General features: G+C 37.3%; 1 protein-coding gene across 7 annotated transcripts in view; it reads left to right on the top strand.

Moving 5' to 3' along the window:
• CadN (Cadherin-N) overlaps nt 1–26438 on the top strand; it is a 478164-nt gene that overhangs the window by 83903 nt on the left and 367823 nt on the right. For all 7 annotated transcript variants that reach the window (XM_065224397.1, XM_065224398.1, XM_065224396.1 and 4 more), the window contains 2 exons: nt 1287–1469; nt 17326–17515. In XM_065224397.1, coding sequence (XP_065080469.1) covers nt 1287–1469; nt 17326–17515 — 373 coding nt within the window. The remainder of the gene's footprint in view (nt 1–1286; nt 1470–17325; nt 17516–26438) is intronic.

The raw sequence follows: 26438 nt of genomic DNA, 5'->3' as shown, positions 1-26438 counted from the left end.
TTCACCGCTCACTGCATATATATTATCATTATTTACATAAAATTACAAGAAATGCCAATAGAATAATTAAAATTAATAGTAACGTAGTAGTATCATTGATCATCATTTCCTATAATGTGCAAGTTAACACTCCAAACACGAAGCCTCCGGTAAAATGTTTAACGGAAAATTGGCAGTGTTTGAAAATAATTTCTCAGCAATTTACTAATAGATTTTAAATCTACTGCTAAGTTCATCAATAAATGGCTGAGGTATGATTTTTCAAACATTGCAAGTTTGTCGTTACACATTTACCGGAGGCATCGTGTTCGAAGTGTTAAGAAAAAAAAAAATTATAAAAATAATTATGCGGTGAGCGGTGAAGGGAGACTAGGTGAGCGTTCGATAGCGATCTTACGGTACTTTCATTCCACATTCAATTCTGAATGATTGCAGTGATATTTTTCTCATATGAGCCCATATGTAATCTAGATAGCCTTCCAAAAATTTACTTATGCATGTTGGTGCAGTCTGGATTAGAGGAGCACATGTAGATCGATATGTCTGCTTCTAAAAATAATTCTGTGAAGCTGGTTTCTCGTGTAGTAACCATGAGTAACCACCATGGTAGGTTGTTAGTTCGCCTCATAAACATAATGACAATTCAATCATAAAAATTCTGGAAAATGGGAATCAAATACTAATTTTAGTACTCCTTTAACTTATACTAGTTCATTGGTTTAAAATTTGAACTGCGCTTATTAGAATTTACATCCGTAAATGGTGTTTTAGTTATGTTAAATAAAAATGAATACATATAACATAATCCCTAGTACTAATGATAACTCATTGGAAGAGTGTTTACCATAATCAATACTTATGGTTTGGGTTGACGAGTTTCACGTACCGTATCTTTAAAAATGTAAAGTTCGAAAGCAAGAATTTGTTATTCTAGGTATAGCCTACACAGCATTGCAGGAACATCACCAACCTGTTGGTCTATATCAAAAAATATTTGTCAACTTTGTCAACGGGCAAACAATTTAGGAATGCTTCCAAATAACGTTTGTTGAAAAAAATCTACATCCAAACAAAAATCCACGCATTTCAATTTTTTGCAAATTTCCACTCGCTCAGCATATTTTCCAGCCAACCTCTCCCTCCTCTATCACCACCGCCCCTTCCAGCTAAATGTGAAGCTGTTAAATCACCCAGAGTTTCAGACCAGCGGAGCGGAGAGGAAGGCACATTTTTCAGGCTTCATTTTACTGATCATGTATTTTTTTCCCTCTTTTCATCCTAACTAGAACAACGGAGCCCAGCAGCTGGCATCGGAAGCGACTGTTTACATACAATTAGAGGATGTAAACGATGAAATTCCACTGTTTACCGAACGTGAACAGGAAACGGTGCTCGAGGGCGAACCGATCGGCACCAAGGTAACGCAGGTGAACGCCATCGACAAGGACGGAACATTCCCGAACAACCAGGTGAGTCGTTTTTCTGGGGAGGCTACCCTACTTGACTGTGTTTGCCGTTTTTCATTTTGGGGATGTACGTCTCTATCTCTGATCCGTACAAATGATTTTATTTATGTTCCGACGGCGGAGGAATGAGCTGCATCCTTAATGGAGTTTTTGCAGGTACCTGAGCCGAAGAAGTTGCTGTTTGAATTTCCTGCAACCAAATTGGATTACGTCGCATTTTGAACTAAATCCAGGCTACTTTGCAAAGAGGCCAAAAGGCAAAAGGAGCTTTTCGTTCCGACTTCTCCGTAATCAAGATGGAAAAGTAGTAATTTCCGTACTTACATACATTGTTCAGTTCGGTATTATTCGATCACGTTCCTGGCATCGATTTTAATGTTTGGTTGCTCTGTTTTAGATCCGCTACCGGCATCGGATCGGATCATCTTTCGGTGAATTTTATTGCTCCTGCCATCGCAGCACTATATAAGTTGCCGTCATTGCCCGTCGTGCATGGAATCGTTTCCCCACCCAGCCGTTCCGATGCCGGAGTTGAGATTCGAGTCGCTTTTAAGAAATTTCATCGCAAACAGCGTTCCTCCACTTGATTGTTTAATCTCGTACACTGGGACGGACTGGAGCTGCCAAGAGGAGACCAATTCCGACATTTCGAGTTGGAGATCCTTATCGGCTAAGACTGACATCTGTCTGCACTTCTCTCTAGGGTGCATTGCGGAGAAAAGAAAGAGGCAGCCGGAAAGTTGGAACAATTCAAACCACTACTACTGTGCGACTGTGAAGATCAAATGGTGCAAATACTGGCGATGGGTAGGGAATGATTTCGAGATAAGCCGAAATGAACGAACTATGAATGAAAACAATGGGTAAAATGTTGAGTGTTTGAATTCGGTGGGTAAGCACGAATGCGGTTCTTTAATACAACTTTCGCCGTTGGAACGTTCGGTTCGAAGGGAGTTTAATCTAGATTGGGTGGGAAAATGAAAGCTTCTGTAGTTTAAAGCAAAATTGTCCGTGGATGGAAACTGACTATTTTTTTCACGCATTCAGGGGCGATAATTTTGTCTTAATGTTTAATATGTCTTAATATAAAATATTGTCCCTTGTTGTTTATTTTCTGCCTCGATCTATTAGAGTGCATATTGGAAGTTATACTTTTAATAGTTGGAAGGTTATCAACTACGAACAGTTTATTTATTTGATTATTCCAAATTAAAGATAATTTCAACCTGGAGATCGAAGTAGGCCACGCTGCGAAAATGGCGTGTTTTTGTATTGCTGAGTCGTTTTCTTTCTAGTGATGTTAAAATTTACAATTTCATTTTTAAAAATCTTTAATTTGAAAGTACAGAAGTGATGTTGAAAAGCGCATTAAGTGAAAATTTTCGAATTCTTATCCGTTGCATGTGGTACCGACTGTTCTGACCTACGCGTAGTTACGCTCAGCTAAGTTTATTTACTTTTTCGTTCCTCTGTCCTTGATAGGAAAAATCCATCTAATTAAAAACTATCATTTCAAAACTTACTAAATACGCGTCAATCAAGTATTGCACTACTGCTTGATTGAAAGTTTTAGTACATTAGCAATGGTGTATATTTGCATCGATAATCTATTGGAACGGGGCTTTTCATGTGTTAAAATAGCTTCGGAATGCTTGCGTTCTTGAAATGGGCTATCGTAGCTGCGGTAGAGCTGTCACCTTCTAACTCCTGGGTTAAAGCTTCTTGCATTCATAAGAAATGATTGCAGGCAGATTTTATCCATAATGCCACTGCCAGACAGTGGGAGATCGGCCAAGGGCAAAGCTTCATTCTAATCTACGATTCTACATGCTATTAATTGCCTCTTACACATGAGAACCTCATATCGTTCAAAATGAATTGCATATGCATATGTTTAGGACCAACACACATTTTCAGGCGCAAAGGAGCAACAGGATCGAGCTGATAACGTTTTTTTAATTCCAAAATCTGAAGACTGTTTTGAATAATATGTTTAGGTAATGGGCAGCAACAACGGACAGATAAACTACTTACAGCTTCTATTTATTAAATGCTTAATATAACGATTGCCAGCAACGCTGGCTGGGCGTATCTTATGGCTTACCCTCCCTACTAACAAAAATCCACCCTTCCCGTGACACTTATGTGGGGCCGTAGAGTTCTTTGCATCTGTTTTAAGTAAGTGTCGGACTAACATTCCTCCCCTTTCCCCACCAGATGCAAGGACGTGGCCACGACAGCTCTGGTCTGTTGGAGGGAGACACATCCTTTATCTAAGAGGTAGTAATTAATCACAAATTACTATCAACGGATGAAGGTGGGTCTCCTTCTTAACAACAGTTTGGAGCTCGTACTACCTACGACATTGTGGAACCTGGTTTATGCTATGCTATGCTATTTTAAATGAAAGATAATTTCAACCTATTTGTAAACATTTTCAATATGCGTTAAGATTAATAAGAAGAAAAAAAAATGCGTTTTTTTGCATTTTCTTATTTTTATAAGGACAAACATAGCAGTAACAAGTTCTGAGAAATTATGAGCGAGTTTGAGAAATTGACAATTGATTTATGATTGGCCTAATAAAATCCACTCAAAACTGCATAAATGTTCGACAGCTTCCAAATACCAGGGCTGTGGAGTTGGAGTTGGAGTGCAGGCTTAAATATGCACCTCTAGAATTAATGCAACGACACATAACAAATTTAAAAATATTCCTTAAAAATCACCCAAATCCTATAAAAACCCGGTGAAAATCCCTAAAAAAAGTGATAATGATCCATAAAACTTGTCAATATAATCCATATTTTATGTAAAACTTATCAACACAATTGTAAAAATGTACCGAATGAGCATTGAAATTGTACAGATTTCCCATAAGCATATTGCATATTTTTTTTAAATTGTCTTCCATAAACCTTGGAAAATTGCTCCATTACTACGTAGCAACTCAGATTTACTGTCCTGCTCATATTAAACAGAGGAGCGGACCCACGGACAAGAGTCTAGAATAAGCTTCTAACTAAAATAAGCTTCTAAAATAAACTAAAGAAGCTTCTAATGATTCTAACTGAAGCAACCAGAGTAAGCTTCTTAAGAAGTTATATAAGTTTCCGAATGCAAAATTATGTTTGCCGGAATCCTGCTTAAAATTCATCTATAACTGTTTTGACAATTAGATTCCTTGGAAATTCTGTTTATTATTATTTTAACTCAACGCCCTCCTCAAAAATTCTCAAAATTCTCTTCTGATTTTGTTTTTCTTCTTCTCCTCAATTTTGTTTTTAATATAACCAGAATACGATTGCTTTGATATTTTTAACGGAATTCCCTTTGAAGTTATTTGTTTAATCTTTCCCAGTTTTAATTTGAAATTATCCACAGAAAACATACTTTCAATTCAATATAAGCCATAGGGGAATGTACGCATTCTCGTGCTTCGATTAGTATTTTCTTAGTTTAACGCATACATATGACGTGTTTGTTTGTTTAAATTTATCTGCAGCTTTTTTTCCTCTGTTTGGGAGCTAACACCACAGCGTTCAGTATTTTGATCTATTGTATTACATCCCTGCAAAATATAAATAAATATATTGTAACTTGAAATGATAGAATATGCATTGTAAAGCAATGAGCGATTATACTTAAGGAATACTAATTTTTCTGTTATACTAAGTTCATATCCGTATCAGAAGGATATTTTAAATAGGTGCTTGTAAAACTATGGTGTACTGCTTTATTGATATACTCACATATACTCACATATACTCATGGCTGTAGAATTCAACTCAAATTTGAGTTCCATTTACTTATATTCTCTAGAAAGCAGGTTACTTATAGACTGAGTAATAATTATAATAATAATGAAAACAGTCTTCAGGTATACTCCTGGATTGACCAAAAGTTCCCTCGATTTTCCTCAAAATCGAGAAAAATCCTCATTTGAGGAAAACCGAGAAAAATTTACTCAGTCTATGAATATCCTGTGTTTTAGCGAATTTGAGTGAGCGGAATGCAAATTTGATTTGAATTCTACGGCCGTGCGGCAGTAATAATATTTGAAGATACAATTGCATTGCACGCATTCCAGCGTAAAGCAATGTGGTAGCTGTGTATTTTTAGTTGATACGAGACAAAGAGACCGATTGGTGTATGATGATATGTCAAACCCTATACTTACCACAATTTTTTTCGTTGTTTTGAAATGTTGAATTCAATTTGAAGAAAGCTAAGATAAATATTTACTCATGAATGAACTTTGACAGGAGGCAGTTAACTAACGACTGTAAGAAGCAACATCAGTAGCATTTTTACTACATTTTACAAGGCCTACTTTGATCAAATTTACGCAGCAATACATTTTACGGATGTTCCGGATCTTTCGGCGAGCCACTTGGAACCAGGGACCAGCTAATATATAAAAAAATCATAATTTTACTTCATTATATACAGTTGCAACGAAAAATCAAGGCATACTTTGGTGAAATTAACGTAGCAACCAATTTTACGGATGTTCCAGATCTTTCGGTGGGTCATCTGGTGACCATTTGGAGCCAATGACCAGCTAATATTTCAGATATCACCATTTTACTATACTCCATATAATTGGAGAGGGGAAAATCAAGGCCTACTTTGATCAAATTTACACAGCAATCAATTTTACGGATCTTCCGTATCTACCAGCGGACCATCTGGTGATAACTTGGAGCCATTGAACAGCTAACACATAAAAAATCACCATTTTACAACATTTCTCATTGTTGCAGAGAAAAATCAAGGCCTACTTTGATCGAATTTATTTAGCACTAAATTGCGCAGCAATAAATTTTACGGATGTTTCGGATCTTCCGGCAGATCATCTGGTGACCACTTGAAGCCATTGAAACGCTTATATATCTAAAATCATTAATTTACTACATTTCTTATAGTTGCAGAGAATAATCAAGGCCTACTTTGATAAAAAAAACATAATAATACAGATTAAGGTTGATCCGGGTCATCGGAAGGCCTTCCGGTGGATGCTCAGTATTTAGAACCAGGTTATGGGTTGATTTTGTTAAAATATTAATCAGCACTACCCATAGATGCCTGTTGCTGTGGATTTTCAGCACCACCTTGTTCTAGACGACTGGTACCTTTTCTCCCCCCGATGGCCTCTCGGAAACCCGGAATAAAACCGGAACCACTTGGCCAATCTGTTCCAATTTTTAGTAGACCATAATTTCGAACACTTTTCTACTCACTGAGAAAATTTCAACCAATTTCATGGTTAAACAAAAAAGTTATACCTATGCAAACATTGCTATTCGTATACCTGTTCGTAAAAATAAAAACTGCACAAGCGCGTTAGGCCCTCCCCAGAAGTGAAGCAGGTGGTGTTCGTTTGAAACGCTAATAACTTTTCGGAGGTAACTCGGATTCACATCCGGTCTTCAGCCAAGATGTTCCCAATACTTCAAAGGTGCTACATTTTGTACACGAAGAAAATCGACCCACTACAGCGCCACCTAGAGCCGTGAATGTGAAAGTGGCTCGCTCCCCCATACATTTTGTCGATTTACCCCATACAAACTTCAAGCCGTTTGAGCGAGGGGTTCCCGTGAACCAAATGACTTCAAATTTTGGCAGGGTGATTCTGACCCCCCAAACTACCATTCCAGAGGGTAGCGTTTGAAATTCCAGACTTTGACTTTTTTTCCATACAACGCTGAAACACTCTTATTTTAAATGTAACTATGTACACGTACAAGTAAAAAAATGTATTTTAAATTTAAATTTATATCTTTGATTCTAAGTTCCTTTTCTCGAATATTTCACTTTGAACCTTGAATAATTCATAAAACTCGAATTTCTTAACTTTTCCTTAGTTCCAGATGGGAAAACTTTAGAGTTAGATCTAAAAATAGCAATGCCCTAGAGTTTTGATAAGTTTTCAAACCCATGATAGTGATAATGTTTTCAAATGATTACAGGGAGAATCTTTAGTAATTTACAAGTCTTGAACACGTAATTCTTTGTCCACTTTTGCAATCTCCAAATGATGTTCTGTGTCAAAATTTACTCAAAACTATCTTCAAGACAAGTTAAGTCTGATATTCGGCAGCATTTTTTCAGATATCCGCTGGCCATTCTCCATAGAATTATTTTTTATTAATTGAATCATTTATTAACACTTAAGAGATTTTCTAGGCCCTAAGAATTGTTTCCATATCATAATAAAGTAGTAGGGTTCATTCACTTCGAATACCTGGAAATCCTTCAGAGTTGCTTCTCAGGACATCTGCTCATAATCTTAAAAAAAAAGTCTCTTCTGATCCTGAGATTCACCTATAGCTTTCCTTACAGTTTGCCTGAAATTCTTCTCAAAATTACCTCTAACTTATTTTCAAATTTCTTTGGAATTGTCCTCTCAATTGCTTTCGAATTGTATAGGACTAAAATTCTCCCCAAAATATTTCACATATGTCATTCAGATCAAAATTCTCTAGACATTTATTCAAAAGTGAAGTGTTAAGTGTTAAAATCCCTAAGTTTAATTTTAGTCCAAGAGTAATGTTTTTTTGGTTATCTGAGGTCTTAATTTTTTTTATTCGAGAAATTTTGAAAAGTTTAGTAATGTGAAAATCTGGCCTAGTCTCAACATCTTGGCTAGGATTGAGCCTTGACCCTTTGGAGTGAGAGGCAATCAAGCTTACCACTACACCCTCGGCGACGCTGATTTCCGCACTGATAATGCGCGGAATGCACCGTATTTCTTCAAAGATCAATTAATTCCATAGATCTACTGCTGACGTTTTTAGAGAAAATAAAATTGGTGGGGTTGTGTACAGGACACGGCCGCATCAACCATGACTACGACTATGTAGACTACGTTGAGCTGTTTAGTGAACTCATCGTGCATATTTTTTTTATATTGATTTAAAATACAGTAGAAGTAATCTATTATTTCGTTCCTATGTACATATTTTAGATTTCATACTATAGATTGTGGTATCTGGTTATGTTTTCCTTACTTTATGCGTTCACAAGTGTAGGTCAATGGAAATGGAAAAGGATGCCCATTATGCCTCTTTCTCTCCTATCTATAGAATACTGTAACTTGTCTTAAATTAAACGCATCATCAACCTGATGATCCTTCGCGTGCTCCCGGGAATTACGCATGTATTTTGCAGCTTAATGTTGGCCTATGGATCTACGATTGCTAGTCGACTGCTGAATTTATGTATGGGCCCAAATAATGGGCATTTAGGCCGACATTACATTCATTTCCCCTATAGCACAAATTGGAAATAGTGTTAGTTTCTTTTTCTACTATGCACCTCTATACATTTGGATTTTCATCCGAAGTCCCTCATGTTTTACATACTCTGAACAAAATATACTTTCTTAAATCCGTATTTCCTACCATTTTGTATGAATGGCTAAAAAAGTATCTTTTGGGCAGAGTATGTAAAAAAGGAACCTCCATTAATATGCACGAAGTGTCGTTCAGATTGACGGGGGTCTTCGGTATAGATGTATCAGACATGTTTTTAAAATATCAGATACACTATTTTGTAGCTGTGAGCAATGATGCCACATACACAGATTTATCTGTTATCATACCGATTTTTTAAAAAAGTGGGATATATTTTTTATCCTTTATTATATTAATTAAATAATCGATTGTGCCTTTTCAATAGCTTGAATTATCTCTGCTCTGGTTTCTCATTTATCCCTAGAAGGGATATTAGTTTAATTTTCTGATTGTTAACTCAACCACGGTGGTACGGTGGTTAATTCAATTTTTGGTTTTGTCGAATTGGAAACAAGCCATTTTAGCAGCTCACAAACTGATTGATTCCAGTTTGTGGCTGGAAGACTTAACTAGATATTTTTTTCTTCTTTGATTTGTTTTTCGCCGATCTTGTTTTCCGTGCTGAGCACCAATGCTACCGACGCTAGGAGGCAGCTCCCACACCTGGACCCTACCCATCGACCCATCAACTCATGGACCGACCAACGGCTTTACTTTCCTAGATGATATGCCTCAGAACATCCCGGCGGCGCTGAATGGGATTGAACCTAGGCCTGCTGGGGTGACACCTAGATGTTTAACATTTAAGTAGCGTTAAACAGATGAAAAGTATCAGCAGATGGAACTATCTCTAAGTTTTTAGTGGCAAAAATACTGAGTTTACTTATCTGAGAAAATGAAAGCTCAAACACAGAATGTTTATTAAGAATCACAGAATTAAAAAAAAATCAGATGCCCAGATAAATATTTTCAAAAATAAAATTCTATGGAAGTCTCTTGCTTCTGGGACTTGATTTGTTTCTGTATTATGAGACTTGTAGAAAAGGAAAAAAATATTTAAAAATCATGATTATACAATTTTTTTTCGAAACAAACAAACTCTTACTGAACTTTGAATGAATATGTTTAAGACTAAGGAGATTTATTTACATCTACAGTTCGATCATTATAAAACCAAATACAGAATTTTATCAGCCAGATACAGATTAAAAGATTTTTTACGGTTAAGATACAGATAGAAATTGGGAAAATGTGGTAACACTGCACCTGCCGATATCATCCGATCGATTCTTCTTAAAACAAGCTGAACAATGCATTAGGTCCAAAGTAACATTGATAGATTGTCTTCGTAGATTATTTTTTGCATCTTCACTGCCATGTTAGACATTCCCAGCTATTTTAAGCAGCTTCTAATATGAACAGTGAGCATGCATAAGAGCCTAACTGCGATGATCGATTCTATTAATTGATTTTCTATTTAAATTGTTACCGCTAAGGGAAGCAATTATTAATTGCCTTTAAAAGGCATAGAGAAAGAGGGAAAAAATCCACCGCTGACTTGCTCGTGCTTGCTGCTAGACACCACGCCGAAGAGAAAATGAACGGAAGCACAATCAGTCCGCATCGTGCTCTCTTGCCGTGCGGATCTATTTGCTTTTTGCTTAAGGAAGTGTTACTACTACCTAAAGCTACAACAAATTTAAACAGCACTTTTCAGTGCTCAACCTGTAAAAATTTTCTACCTTGTTCAACTTCTCTTATTCCTCTTCGATCCTTGTTTGGACCCTACCCGAGGTAATCCTTCTTGGATATCGATTTGGAAAATTCCTCTTCGATCCTTCAGATTCTTATAGTAATCTGCTTGGAAGTCGATTTGGATAATCGCATAATCGCACTTTTCAGTGCTCAACCTGTAAAAATTTTCTACCTTGTTCAACTCCTCTTATTCCTCTTCGATCCTTGTTTGGACCCTACCCGAGGTAATCCTTCTTGGATATCGATTTGGAAAATTCCTCTTCGATCCTTCAGATTCTTATAGTAATCTGCTTGGAAGTCGATTTGGATAAAAATTTACTGCCGCCATGGCGCCTAAACGCAAAAGAAAGGGGCAAACTCTTGACCCCCCTTCTGATGAAATTAATTTGAGTAATCAATTTGATTTGCTCACGGATGATGAGAATGATCCATCATCCAAGAAAAATTCTAGTAAACTTTCCCGGCTTAATGCCAAGAAGGAAAAGATTCCCCCTATTGTGATAACCACTACCGATTTCCATGCTCTTCGCATGGAACTTTTGAATTTCGTGAAAGTTAAGTTTTCACTACAAATTGGACGTCGGGGTGAATGCCGTGTATTGGCTGAAACCTTGGACGGATTTAAATGTCTTCTCAAGTATCTTACTGAGAAGAAGCACAAATTTTTTACTTACGACACCAAAACTGAACGTGTGTTCAAGGTTGTCATGAAAGGACTGCCCAGTGGTGAATCCCTGGATCAGATCAAAGATGAACTGGCAAAATTACTTGGAGTTGTGCCACTCCAAGTAATCAAAATGAAAATGAAATCCCGTCCTGGCGATTCGCGCAACGGGATTTCTAATGATTTTTATTTAGTTCACTTCAAGTCTAGTGAACTAAACAACCTTAAGGCCTTAGAAAAAGCTAGCCTTATGCTCCATGTCCGAGTGAAGTGGGAACACTTCAGGAAGACTGGAGGAAATTTCCAAAACCTCACTCAGTGCCGTAAGTGCCAGGGATGGGGTCACGGAACTAAAAATTGCTACATGCCAGCTAAATGCATGAATTGTGGTGATTCCTCTCACGCAAAGGACGACTGTCCTGTGAAGGAAGATCCTAAGAAATTTAAATGTTCAAATTGTGGTGAAAACCACAAATCCAATTTTTGGGAATGTAAGACTCGCAAAGTGATCCTACAATCTCGTTCTAAGCGACAGGTAGGAAACGCTCAACGTTTCCGACCAGGTACAAATTCCTCTGCTGTTAACAACGGTCAGCGAGGAACAAATTCTACATTCGTACCCGTAGGTACAAATATCACCCCTGCTTCAAATGTTTCATCTATGCCTACTCCCCTCGCTGCTAACAATGTTCAGCGAGTTAATGGAGCTACCTATGCTGCTATTGCAGCGGGTAGAAATCAAAATACTAACCAACGTTCTAACGGAAATTTTGACAATTTTGACTTAGGAAGCATTACTGCTCCTAAAATGGAATTTTTACAGAATTCATTAATTGACATGATTTCTGATATGCTTAAATCTAACTCCATGTTTGATGCTATTCAAAATGGAGTAAAATTTGCTAATAATATTGTCATGACTTTAAAATTCAGTAATGGATTTTAAAGCATTAAACATTTTAAATTGGAATGCTCGATCTCTTAAAGATAATGAAGACGAGCTATTTAATTTTTTGAGAGTTCATAACGTACATATTGCCGTTATAACTGAAACGTTCCTTAAACCTGACCATAAGGTTAAGAAGGACGCAAATTACTTGATTTATAGAAATGATCGTCTTGATGGACCCTGTGGTGGCGTTGCCATCATTATTCATAGACGAATCAAACACAAAATACTTTCTTCATTTGAAACCAAAGTTTTTGAAACTTTGGGAGTTTCTGTTGAAACAAAATTTGGACAACTTACGTTTATAGCTGCCTATTTGCCATTCCAATGCGTAGGCCAGCAAAAGAATTTTCTCAAGGGTGACCTTCAGAAACTTACCCGTCATAGGTCTAAATTCTTCATTATTGGTGATTTTAATGCAAAACACCGCTCATGGAATAATGCTCAAAGCAATTCCAATGGTAATATTCTGTTTGATGATTGTTCTGCAGGTTATTACACTATTCAATATCCAAACAGCCCAACATGCTTTTCTTCTGCAAGAAATCCCTCAACTATTGATTTGGCCTTAACTGATTCATGTCATCTTTGTAGCCAATTGGTTACCCATGCTGACTTCGGTTCTGATCACCTTCCAGTAACTTTTGAAATATCCCAAGAAATAATTTCTAATCCCAACAGCTTTACTTTCAATTACCATAGGGCTGATTGGGAGCAATATCGAACATTTATGGAATATAACTTCGATCCAAACATTCCTTTGCAAACCAAAGATGAAATTAATTATGCTCTTGAATCTCTGACTACTTCTATAGTTGAAGCAAGAGCTGCCTCAGTACCAAAATGCGAGGTTAAATTCGATTCAATTATAATAGACGATGATCTTCAGCTCTTGATCCGTCTTAAAAATGTCCGTAGGAGACAATATCAAAGAACACGCGATCCTGCCATGAAAGTTATCTGGCGGGATTTGCAAAAACAAATTAAAAAGCGATTCTCTGCCCTGAGGAACAAAACTTTTGAAAATAATGTTTCTAAATTAGACCCGAGTTCCAAACCCTTTTGGAAACTCACAAAAATTTTGAAAAAACCTCAAAAGCCAATTCCAGCGCTTAAAGAAGGTGGTAAAATTTTGATCACAAATTTGGAAAAAGCTCAGAAACTTGCTAAGCAATTCGAGAGTTCCCATAATTTCAGTTTGGGTCTTACTAGTCCTATTGAGAATCAGGTTGCTCGGGATTTTCGGAATATTTTCTCTCGGGAAAATATTTTTGATGATTCCTGGGGGACTGATTTGGACGAAGTAAGGTCTATAACTAAAAAATTTCAAAATATGAAAGCTCCAGGTGATGATGGAATTTTCTATATCCTCATCAAAAAACTCCCAGAGAGTACCTTGTCTTTCTTGGTAAAATTATTGACCAGATGTTTCCATTTGGCATACTTTCCTGATAAATGGAAAAATGCAAAAATTGTTCCAATTTTGAAGCCGGATAAAAACCCAGCTGAAGCTTCTAGCTACCGTCCAATAAGTTTGCTCTCTTCAATAAGTAAACTTTTTGAAAAAATAATTTTGAATAGAATGATGCTTCACATCAATACGAACTCAATTTTTGCAGATGAGCAGTTTGGATTTCGCCATGGGCATTCAACTACTCATCAACTCTTGAGAGTTACCAATTTAATTCGTTCAAACAAATCTGAAGGCCACTCAACTGGAGTTGCTCTTCTAGACATAGAAAAAGCATTCGACAGTGTTTGGCATGAAGGTTTGATTGCTAAATTGAAAAAGTTTAATTTTCCACTTTACATTATGAAATTAGTTCAAAATTATTTAACTGACAGAACTCTGCAGGTAAATTATCAAAATTCGAAATCTAATCGACTACCTGTTAAAGCAGGAGTTCCTCAGGGTAGCATTCTTGGGCCTATATTGTATAACATTTTCACTTCGGACCTCCCTGATTTGCCTCAGGGTTGCCACAAATCTTTGTTCGCTGATGACACAGGCATTTCCGCTAAAGGAAGAAGTCTTCGTGTTATTTGCAGCAGACTTCAGAAAAGTTTAGATATTTTCTCTTCTTATTTACAAAAATGGAAGATTTCTCCCAACGCTTCCAAAACTCAACTTATAATATTTCCACATAAGCCTAGGGCTTCCTTTTTGAAACCTAGTAGTAGTCACATAGTCACTATTAACGGAGTTCCAATTTCCTGGTCAAACCAAGTGAAATATCTTGGATTAGTTCTTGACCAAAAATTAACTTTTAAAGATCACATTGAGGGCATTCAAGCCAAATGTAACAAATATATAAAATGTTTGTATCCTCTTATAAACAGGAAATCCAAACTTTGCCTGACAAATAAACTTCTAATATTTAAACAAGTTTTTAGACCGGCCATGCTTTACGCTGTGCCAATATGGTCTAGTTGCTGCACTAGCAGGAAAAAAGCACTTCAAAGGATTCAGAACAAAATTCTGAAGATGATTTTGAAGTTGCCTCCCTGGTACAGTACTACCGAAGTACATAGAATTTCGAATGTTGAGACTTTAGCACAAATGTCCAACAAAATAATTAATAATTTCCGGCAAAAATCGTTACAATCCTCAATTGCAACGATTAATTCCCTTTATACTTAGATAAGATTTAGTTTTAGTTATATAGTTTTAAGCTATCAATTGTTATACTGACATGCAGGTTTAAAAAACCTGTTTAAAATACTGAATTGCCAAGACAGGAACAATGTAAAAACACTTAGATATATATCATAACAATTAAGGCTGGTAAGTTACTGTAGTAACTGGAGCACCTAGGTTAAAAATGAAATGTAATTTATTTTGAATTTGGAACAAATAAAGAGTTAAAAAAAAAAAAAAAAAAAAAACGGAAGCACAATAGCAGCACTGTTTTATAACTTTACATGTTCAAGCAGAACAATGTGCAACCAAGTGGTACTCGATTATTACGACTGGTTTGGGGAAAACGTTTACTTCATGAATACAGTGATGCAGTTATTACTTTTTATTTGAACACTTTTAATTTTTTTTATGGTAAATGGTAAAAGTGTTTATTTTATCAGAATCAAAGACTTATTTCCTATCGATTGGTGTATTTGGATTTGTATTTCATCAACAAATGACAAAGTAATAAACGTTCAAAATCTAACATCTTTTCGTGACGGTCGCAATTTTAGATTTTAGATTTACCTTCTATACCTTCATGTTAGTCGTAGTCTACGACAAAATGGCTTGAACAAGGGATGCTCTGGTTGTAAATCAATATTCGGGAATGTGCATGATAGAGAGTGCACGCAAATTTTGAACGCTTGGCGATATTTTTTGACGAATTGTTTGTGGTATTGTGCTAATGCTGAAGACGGTAGAAACCCAGATGCAATGTCCCCCTTTATTTTCGGATCAGTCGGATTTTGGGCATTAATCTACTTTAGAAGTTTCTCCAGCAGTTTCATGAATTTATGAACTTCAATATAAAGCAGAATTAACGGCGCCGGTGGTGTAGTGGTAAGCGTGATTACCTCTCACCCCAGCAGGCCTGGGTTCAATCCCAGTCGGCGCCGCCGGGATGTTCTGAGGCATAACATCTCTGATCACGCCTTCCTTCGGATGGGAAGTAAAGCCGTTGGTCCCCGGTTCATGAGTTGATGGGTCGATAGGTAGGGTCCAGGTGTGGGAGCTGCCTTCTTGGCACGTCGGTAGCATTGGTGCTCAGCACGGAAAACAAGATCGACGGAAAAAAACAAACCAAAGGAAAAAAAAAAAAATAAAGCAGAATTCAAATGTTGTCAAACCTTCACACACCGATTCTAATTAACCTTCAATACGTTGACATGTTAATTAGAATCGGTCTTAGCTAATTCACAATTTTGGTGCGACCTTATTCAGATTTAGATTACTTACTTCGGAAGTAATTTCAGCAAATAATAATACCGTAAAACGGGGTATCTTTGATAATGCGGGTAGCTTTGATAGTATAATGTAAAGATTAAATTTACTCGTTACGCTTTTTCCAAATTAGAAACATTGTAGCTTAAGGTATTTCCGTTGATATCGTATGTAGTTTTTATGTAGTATGTGTTACATGTTTTACAAACATATTAAAAAACAATATTCGTGTTTTTCGCCTTTTTGAAAAAGCACTCAAACCATCATTTATGAAATGTATCTCCGATATTGCCATCACAAATTCAATGTTGTATTCTTATTGCTTATGATGTTTTCTGATTATATGCTCATTCAATCTTTCATATTTAAAGAACTAAATTGTTTGAGCTTCACCCATCACATTATCAAAGTAACCCCAAATAAAAAAAAAACTGAAGTTCGGTCACAAGACTAAAATAATAATGGCTCTAGGATCCTCAGTACTTGTTTTAAAAATATAAAACTTGAAAAACATTCATTGCTGTAAAAATTATTTAGAATATACTTTCAAAAACTATCAATGTTACCCCGTTTTAAAGTACCCAATTTTTACAAAATCCACCTTAGCTCCAGTAAATCTCAGTCAGAGGAACGGGATTTAAAATAATTTGCAAAGTGTCTCTAATTGGCCAATTCATCTTGCAAAAGTACAATTAGAGCCATTTTGAATGCTGTTTCAAAGCTTTAAACCGCAAATTACTTTTCTGTCCTAATGAAAACCATCAGCGCTAGTTGTTCTAGAATAGTTTACGAAAATTGTTCCCAATGTCAATTGCATATGTCCAACTTTCTCCACCGTCGTTGGTTGTCATTGGACGACACTCGCTTCTCCTTTTGTCTTCAACCTGGTAGATGTGATGAATGAAAATGGAAGGGAGCGCATTATTTGCATTTCCGATAGTAATTTAACTTAAATTGCGATTGTATGCCACCGTTCGGGGTCTATTATGTTTATTCTTGGAAGGAAGGCTTTATTTATCCTTCTTCCGAGAAGACATTGCTCACCCACCCTGAATGAATTTTCTTCGCAATCAACGTGAAAAGTGTTGCACCAAGGAGTGGAGGTATTGCAGTCGCAGCGATAATTGCAAGGTCGATGGCAGTTCAATCTAATTTGGAATTTCTAACTTTGCCGCCAACCAGTCTCGGTGCTGCAGTTTCAGTAAATGGAAAGCTGAATAATAAAATAACTAAATTAAGCGCTCCGGCTCCGACTAATTGCTTGATTTTCTTTTCTGACTCAATTACAGGTGTACTACTACATTGTCGATTCGCCCCGTAACGAAGGCAAGGACTTCTTCGAGATCAACCTGCAGAGTGGTGAGATTTTCACAAAAGTCGTGTTCGATCGTGAGAAGCAGGGAGCTTACGCTCTGGAAGTGGAAGCCCGTGATGGAGCCCCATCCGCTCGTCCGAATAGCAACCAGCAACCCAACTCAGGTAGGTGCAATACTGAACGCAAACAGTTGACGGTTCATCCGGAAATCATAAGCGTTGAAAAAGATCGACTAACTAATTGATGACGCTTGACTGAGGGAAAAACATTTTTCCTCGGAAACAGCCAACTGTCTAGCGGGGTGAGAAAATGGACACTGGCCCCCTTTTTTTCTGTCCCTTCTTCGTGTTTAATATTCATCGGTCTGTACAAATTAATATTCTTCCGTTGGATCCCCCGAAGAGGCTGGCAACGTCAGGAAAAGTAATAATGTCGACGATTTCTCACCTTCAAGGCTCTTGAGTCTGAGAAATCGTGGGGGGGGGGGATTTTTCCGCTTCGTAAAAAGATCTGCACCATGTTCTTGGTTATCGTGAAAAAGAAGGCATATACAAGCACGCTTTTTTTTTCTACCCTGAGCCATGTTTGCCTTAAGGAAGCAAAGCGGGTGAATGGGTTAAGAGAGCGCGGTACTTGAGTCGGCTCCCCTGGGGCTATCCTTTGGATCTGCTTTTTTTTGCGTCCCCTTAGTCATCGTATCCAACAGCGTAAAGTGCCATTATCGTCATCCTTTCCATCCGACCAAGAAAGCACCGGGGAAACCTGAATTTCATTAGCACACAGCGTCGGCGTCGTCGTCGTCGGTTGTCCGTTTGAAGGGTCCGAAGAAAATGAGGCACACTCGCCATTGTGTTGAGTCTGTAATTACCAAACTCAAGAGCGCAATGTCTTGTCCGGGACATGTTCCGTCGGTTGCCCAATTGGGTTTTGCTCTCCGTCTCTCCAGAGGGTCGTTCTGAAGCACTATCTGCGTGTATTTATCTTAGGAGTAAAGTGCTTGGCAACATAAACTACCACGTTTTGATCCTTCTCATTTCAGACGTTCAATCGACAATCGGTATTGATTCTTCCTGTTTTTCGGGTATATTTTGGATCTTGCTGAGTGAAAAAAGGTGCTATACATAATGGAAAATTCAATTCAATTTGTTGCTGCTAATTAATTACTGTGTCCCGGGTCTCCCCTCACTTTCGGGGCAGGGGCTACTGGATTGAGACCATATCGAAAGGCTAGAGTGGAAAAGTTTTGATGGGGGTTCTCTAAATTACTTTGCTGAGTCACCGGAATCGAGTGCTTTACTTAGTATTTGATGTTCGTTTTTTTGTTTTTGTTGTTGAGTCAATTAACGGCGGACTTTTGCTTATTTTTATAATATTGAGTTTGAGAAATAATAAAGCCATCATACCATTAGATATTAAATATTCTGTTCGATGCATGTCTTCCAGCGTCTATTAGCTTTAGATTTTGCCTGCTCTATGAACACCAGGGCTACGAACTAGTTTTTGGCTTTTGCAGCTAAAAAGAATTATAAGAAACGATTTTCTTCTTCTGACACAGGTCAAGTTCCTTTTGATTTGTTTGATTTCCTTGTTGAGGCTCCGCTGCCATGAATCCTTACGACGCTTGCGACCAACCCATTACCACTTCCGTTCTCGTATTTATGTTTACAAAAACCTGCAGCTTTTGAGTGGAAAATGGAAAACGAAAATACCCCGCTGAGGTAGAATAGCCCCGATTTCACATTGGAATTGAAATTTGGATTGTTGCGTTCACTGTGGAGACATTACGGATTCCGAAACGATCTGTTTTTTTTTTTTTCGATTCAAAGTTGAAAAAGTCACAACATCCCATTGCCTGATGCTATCTGGCAGCCAATATATCGGAGGCTTTATTTTTTCACTGTTTGTCCAGCTATCGTAAAATTGGAAGGGCTGTTCATGTTAACATCCAATGATTTGGTTTTGTTGAATCTTCTTCTTCTATTTATAAGCTCTTTGATCCTCTCAGAAGTCCTCAGAAGTCCTCAATGAATTTTCAAGAAGATCATTTAATTTGCAATTCATATAAGCCTTGAAATCTAGGGAACTTCGAAATTACTAAGGGAACCTCCGACAAGTCTGGGAGAACTTAGCAGTAGTTAAGGATCCTCTGAAATATTCAAAGGAAGCATTTAAGGGGTTACGCCTACCTGCAAGACCGAAAAAAAGCGAAAGTTTGGTTTACCGCTAAATTTGTAAAGAATGAGCATTGAAATTGCACGAATTACCCATATTGCAAATGATCCATAAAACCTTCAGCAATGAACCTTAAACTAATGAAAGTGATCCATAGAAAATCAAGCTTGAGCACTTAAAAATATAGGCACGATCCATAAATTAGACACATATTGTTCATGTTTTGGACACTTTTTTTTTTCAATTTGATCCATTAACCTTGGAAAATTGCCCCATTACTGCGTAGCTACTCTGGTTTACTGTTCTGCCCGTGTTTTTTTTTTGTCAGAAGAGTGGAGCGATGGGCGAGCATATAGAATAAGCATCTTCTGAAAAATATTCCCTATGATGCTTCTTAACACTCCGAACACGATGCAACCGGTAAAATGTGTAACAGAAAATTGGTGATGTTTGAAAAATCATTACTCAGCAATTGATCAATAGATTTTAAACTTACTCATACCGAATAAATCTTTACAGTCTTAAGTTTTAAGTAGCGCCCATAGATTTGAAATTCGTCAATAAATAGCTGCGCTGTTTAGGGGGCGACTCCGGCGTAGTGGTTAGCTTCCATACCTCTCACGCCGGAGTCACGAGTTCAAATCTCACCCCCGGACAAGTCACGAATGACCCAAGAGTGTTAAAGTGAAGGAACGCTACCTAGAGCAGACACTGAACATGCTGAACTCCCGCCACAGCTCAATTAAGTTCACAGTAGAAAGAGAAGTGGATGGAAAATTGCCCTTTCTAGATTTGATGGTCACCAGAAAGGAGGACGACACGTTGAAATTCGGTATTTACCGAAAACCGACATCCACTGATCGATACATCACCTCGGACTCCAATCACTTCGGCGCTCAAAAGCAAGCCGCCTTCTACTCTATGGCACACCGTCTCTATAATGTACCTATGGAGGAAGAAGAGTTCGCTGAAGAAAAGGAACGTATCTACAAGGCGGCGGAAGTAAATGGATACGAAAAGGAGTTCACCAGCAAAATTTTACAAAAACACAAACGCAAGAAACGCCTACAGAACATAACCACACTACAGCCGGAGAGAGATGAAGCTAAGAGGATTAGCCTACCATTTTATCCAAAAGTCACAAACCCAATCAAAAACACACTCAAACGTCAAGGACTACACATAGTACACAAAAGCGACAACACTCTACGCGACCTGTTGTGTAACCTTAAGGACAAGATTCCGGCGGATGAGCAGTCTGGAATTTACCGAATTCCCTGCCAGGATTGTCCCTCGGTGTACATCGGACAAACCCGTCGCAAAGTAAAAGTCCGCCTTAAAGAACACAAAAATGCTGTCGACAACAAAAAATCAAACGATTCAGCTGTGGCGGCGCACACGACGGCCTCCAATCATCAAATTGATTGGAAAAGTGCGAAGCTCATCAAAACAGTACGAAAACCCTCACACCTCAATGCATGGGAATCAATGCATATCAACAACACACAGGAACCACTGATGAATGAAGATGATCCTCCCATCATATCATCTTTGTTCAACTTGACGAAGCTGAAAATACAGTAACAACTCTCTTCTCTGGACGTCTACACAACAGCGTAGCAATCCTATTGTAACCAGTCGGACATTGTCCCGTAGATGGGCAGCATCGCGCCCGAAACCGGTCGACAGAAAGGTAATTTTTAATCCGTTTTAAATGTTGTAAGAACGATAAGTGTTGTGTCTTGTCTCGCGTCGCGTGTTATGTGAGTGTTAAAGTGACTATAATAATAATAAAAAAAAAAAAAAAAGTTTGCTGTTACCAAGGGGTAGGTCACTCCGCACACCAATTTTGGGTCATCTTTTTTGTCAGTGTGCCGCAAGTATGCTGATTGTGTCGGTCATAGAGCAAGCTGCGATTGTTTGTAAAATATCCATCCCAGGAATCCGGTATTTCTGACACCTTGAATGTTTTGGTTTGAAATCGCAAGGATAAATCGGATTGAGGATGACGCGGGAAGTGGCGAATGTGCGAAATTTCGGTGTTTTGTGATCCATAGGGTAATAAAAGTCCTGTGTTTTAGTGTTTTATAATGCCCTCAAAGGCAGACCAGAAACCTAGCCTTTCGGCTGGAAAGAGTTGGAACCGGTGGGGAGTATTGTTGGATACCGACTATAGAGGGTAATGAATAGACTTCTTTAGTTTGTTTTGTGTGAGTTGCAGCATTATTTGAATTAAGGGTATTAATGAGGTCTGATTAACTGTCTCTTCCTTTTCAGTCCACTCTAGAACCTACATTTCGTATTTAGATCTATAAGTGAACTGCTGGTCTGAGTTCCTCTGGTATATTCAATTAGAAGATGTTCCTGAACATACAGTCAAACAGCACGTAATGTTCTGAACAACTTCAATGACAGTTGTCCAGCAGTGCTCCCATTTTATTTGCAACAATTTAATGCCTACGAGATTGTGCCGAAGGTATACCGAAAATGTGCCGATGGATGTGCTCAAGCTGTGTAGAATATAATTCCGGCACAATGTGCTGAGTGACTTACCTCTTGGCTGTTACACATTTGACCAGAGGCATCGTGTTCAGAGTGTTAAGAAAATTATTATAGAAGCTGATTTATGGAAGCTAATTCTAGACGTTTACCCGTCGCTTCGCACTTCTAACTCAAAAAAACAATGGAACATCATTTCAAAGTCTATGGAACAAAATCAAAAGTTAGTGTCCACAACATGAACAGTATATGTCTAATTTATGGATCATGCCTATATTTTTAAGAGCGCAAACTTGATTTTCTGGGGATCACTTTCATTAGTTTAAGGTTCATTGCTGAATGTTTTATGGATCATTTGCAATATGTGTATGGGTAATTCTTACAATTTCAATGCTCATTCATTAGATATTTAGCGGTACATTTTTACAATTGTGTTGCTAAATTTTACTGAAAATATGGATCATATTGAAATCTTTTACGGATCATTCACACATTTTAAGAGATTTTTACTGGGGTTTTATTGATCATTTGGGTGTTTTTTAAGGAGCGTTTTTAAATTTGTTAAGAATCATTTATTCGATTTTATATTTAAAAGCATGTTTGCCGATGTTTAAAGAAGTTTAGAGAGTTTCAAAAGTGTTTGAAATGGCATTGGAAACCTTTGTCATGGAGCCTTAGAAGCATTCAGGAACTTTGGTGATGGTCGAGTAAATTCCATGAAACTTAGTCCAAAAAATAATCAATAAGCCAATAATCCAAATAAAAAAAAAACGGTTCTATCAAACTATCAGTACTGAAATTTCAGAATGCTCAAAAGCTAACTTGATGTTCGATTTGTTGCATTTACTGTTTTAATTTATTTCAAAATTGCCATAATCCGGAAGTATGCAGCATCTTGCACGGGTTTTCAAACTTGTGTCGATTGCATTCAACTTTGACTAATTTAATATAATCGCGACACATCAATAGTGAATACAAGGCAAAACGATCTTTATGTTTGTCGAATTGTTCGAAGTGTTGCAAATCAACTACCCGAGTAGAAGAAAATATCAAACCAATAGCAAGATTTGCTATTATAAAAACAATATCAGAACATCTCAATTCGTTATTGGTTTGTTCGAAATAATACTGAAAATATCAAAATAATAACTGAAAAGCTATGCGACTATAATTGAATAATAACAAAATAATTTGTTGTAATATCAAACCAAAACAAAGGTTTTTCAGCTGCTATATTATTTGTTTTATTGCAAACTTATATTGTGATAATATTAATTATTTTTCTCCAAATACCCATGATGACTGAATTAAATACAAAATATAATTTTATGTTTATGTCAGTTTTATGAAAATAGAATTGAGAAAAAGGAGGTTTTCTAGAAAATGTTGCTAAAAATGACACGTAGAAACTCTATGAAATCTGAAAATTCATGATGAAATGCTTTCTATGCTTGTCCAATACAGATTTGGATTTATTCATAGAATTTCGAGCTATTAAAATATCACAGTAATAGAAAATTATGATCTAATAGTTTGTCCTTGATTTGTTTTCCGTCCATCTTGTTTTCCGTACTGAGTGCCAATGCCACCGACGCCAGGGAGGCAGCTCCCACACCTTGACCTTACTATCACCTCATCAACTCATGAACGGCTTTACTTACCATCCGAAGGAGGGCGTGATCAGAGATTTTATGCCTCAGAAAATTCCGACGGTGTCGACTGGGATTGAACCCAGACCCTTCGGAGTTAGAGGCAGTCACGCTTACCACTAAACCACCGGCGCCGCTATCGGTATGTTATTGAGCTGATTTATTGAAGAACAATCTGATAACTTAATAAGATATGATATTCAAATAGTAAATAATTTGGCTATGATATTACTATTTACCTCTGCCAGGTTGGTGACTCGAGACCACCTTTCGTGATTAAATTTTTCCCAACTATTATTTTGAGACAACTTCTCAGTGCTTCTCGAACGGTCGCTGGCTGAAACGTTAACTTATTTCATGAATCTACCAGAGGAAAACTCTAAAATTCCAAATCAAATCGGACTGAAATTTAAGCTCGTTCAACCCTTTAAAACACGGTCAAGTTGCTAGAAGTCTGAAGATCTGTCGTAGCTTAAACGGAAATGTAATGGGAGCTGATTTGCCCAGTAACAGCAAACGGAACTTAATCAGAACTAGTAGAGTTTCAAAACAAAAACTAAAACTCTATTCACTTGTTCATTCGGGTTGGAAAGGAAAATGAGCTTATCAAAGCCATAAATTAAAAAAGCTTACATACCTGCGCAGGATTATTGATGTGACGACTCGATGCTCATTGAAGCGATGGCGACGAGCGATTTCGTGTAAATTTACGCCAAATCTAGCGTTAACTTCGTATTTGCTATACATCGCAGAAATTTACATAAACAGTACAAAGGCATTAAGGACTTTGTGGATGCTAACTTGTACCAGGCGCTCTTGAAGCGAAAAATTATTGCTGCGCCCCTTGCGTTAAAATCAAACGCTTGGAAACTATTTCGCCAAATGATAAAAAATAGTTAGCCGAATTTTATTCATTTTTTAAAGTGGTACACTTTAAAGACCATCGGGAACGTTCCACTAAATTTGGGAAAATTTGTAGGAACTTAAACATGTTCTGAGATGTTCAGTGCAGTGCAGGGATCCTTCCAGAAATTTTGAAAACTTCAAAAAAGCTTCGAATTCTGCAGACATCCAAGAATTTTAGGAAATATTTGAAACATTCAGAGAAATTTCAAAAACTTTAAGGAAATTTCGAGAACTATTAAAAATTTCCGAACTTTGGGGAAGCTAGTGGATCTTTAATGGCAAGTTCCAAGAACTTAAGGACAGTTTCATAAACTAAAAAAAAAAAAATCGTGAACTTTGATGCTAATCAAAGAACTTCACTATAGTTCTGTTAACTTCATGAAAATTTTATGAACGTAAAGAACTTCAAGATACTGCAGAAAACTTCAAGTTTGTTTAAAGATCTTCTGGATAAGTTAGAAAGCTTTGGGAAAGTTCTGAGAACTTCAGAACAGTTCCATGAACATCCAGAAAATTGTGGAAACTTCATGGAATCGACGAAAATTTCAGAGAAATTTCGTTTAGCTTCAGAAACAAAAAAAGTTAGAATTTTACAGATATTGCTAAATTAAAGAAGTTCGGAGTGCTATGAACGTCAAAAACTGCAGGAGCTTTAATGAAGTTACGAGAAATTCAGAATCATTTTGAAAGCTGCTGGGAAATTTCGTTCAACTTGAGAACAAAATGCAGGGATTTCACAGATATTCCAAAAACAAAATCCAAGATACTTCAAAGATGTTCGGAGTGCTATGCATATCTAAAATTTCAGGAACTTTAATGAAGTTCCGAAAAAATCAGAATAATTTTGGAAAGCTTTGAAAAAGTTCCTTTGACATCAGAAAAATTGCGAGAACCTTCAAAAGGATTTGAGTTAGAAATTCCAAGAATCTCAATGATGTTCCGGAAACATCATAGTCCGAGAACTTAAAGTCCCTTCAGAACTACGGAGAAGTTTTAGGATCTTGTAGGGTCGGTTGCAATAGTAGCAGGGCAGTTCCATAGATTTCTGATAAACAATTAGAAAACTTTAGTGAAGATTTAAGAGCCTCAGTATGGAGGCGCTAATGTTTCTAACGTATTTTAATTTGAATTCTTACACATCATTTTTCGAAAAATTTGTTCATGGTTGGATGTCTGTTCTCTGTGGTAGCATTTCGAAAATAGGTTTTTGTTCGTTTAATTTAACTGACAGAACCCCAATCTAATCTAATCTAATCTAACACCAACACAGCCAGTTCGTGAAAGCATCCTGGAAAATGATATATATATACCTACATAATTTTTCTTGTCTATTTGATATATGTTTCACATCGAAGATGCGTAACACATATCAAAACGGTCAGGCCTACTGTGCAGCATTTAAGGGGCAACATGATTCAGAAAACATCGGGTCTGTTTAAATTGAAGATTTAAACACGATGCTTCAGAATCCAATAAATGGATGAAACGTGGGCATCTTGTATCGTACGTTCAGATTTTGGTAAGTATATGATTGGTTGGTCGTTGGAAGCATCAAAGCTAGAAAGGTTAAGTGATGCTCCATTTTCTTCTGACGGTTGGGGCATGAGCACTAACTCTTGTCCTAGCCTTTTATGACTTATGGCTATAGCGCCATTACTCGCTTTCTGTAAAGAGAGAGGGAAAGGAAAAGGAGAAGGACAAAGGAAAAAGGATTAGGGGAATTTGCGTATTCTCGTCAATCTAAGCAGCTTCCGCACTTCTATTAGCATTTTCTCAGTGTCACGCACACCTAGCATAACAGGTTTGCTCAGTCGTAAAAATGTATTAGGATTGAAGCTAAAAGACTAAGGAATCGTTTAAA

The sequence above is a fragment of the Ochlerotatus camptorhynchus genome, unplaced genomic scaffold (genome assembly GCF_037179485.1).
Source record: "Ochlerotatus camptorhynchus isolate MF236.1 unplaced genomic scaffold, CSIRO-AGI_Acam_v1.1 ptg000211l, whole genome shotgun sequence".
Taxonomy (NCBI): domain Eukaryota; kingdom Metazoa; phylum Arthropoda; class Insecta; order Diptera; family Culicidae; genus Ochlerotatus; species Ochlerotatus camptorhynchus.
Note: the sequence above shows the minus strand (reverse complement) of the source record. Positions and strands in the feature narration are given on the sequence as shown.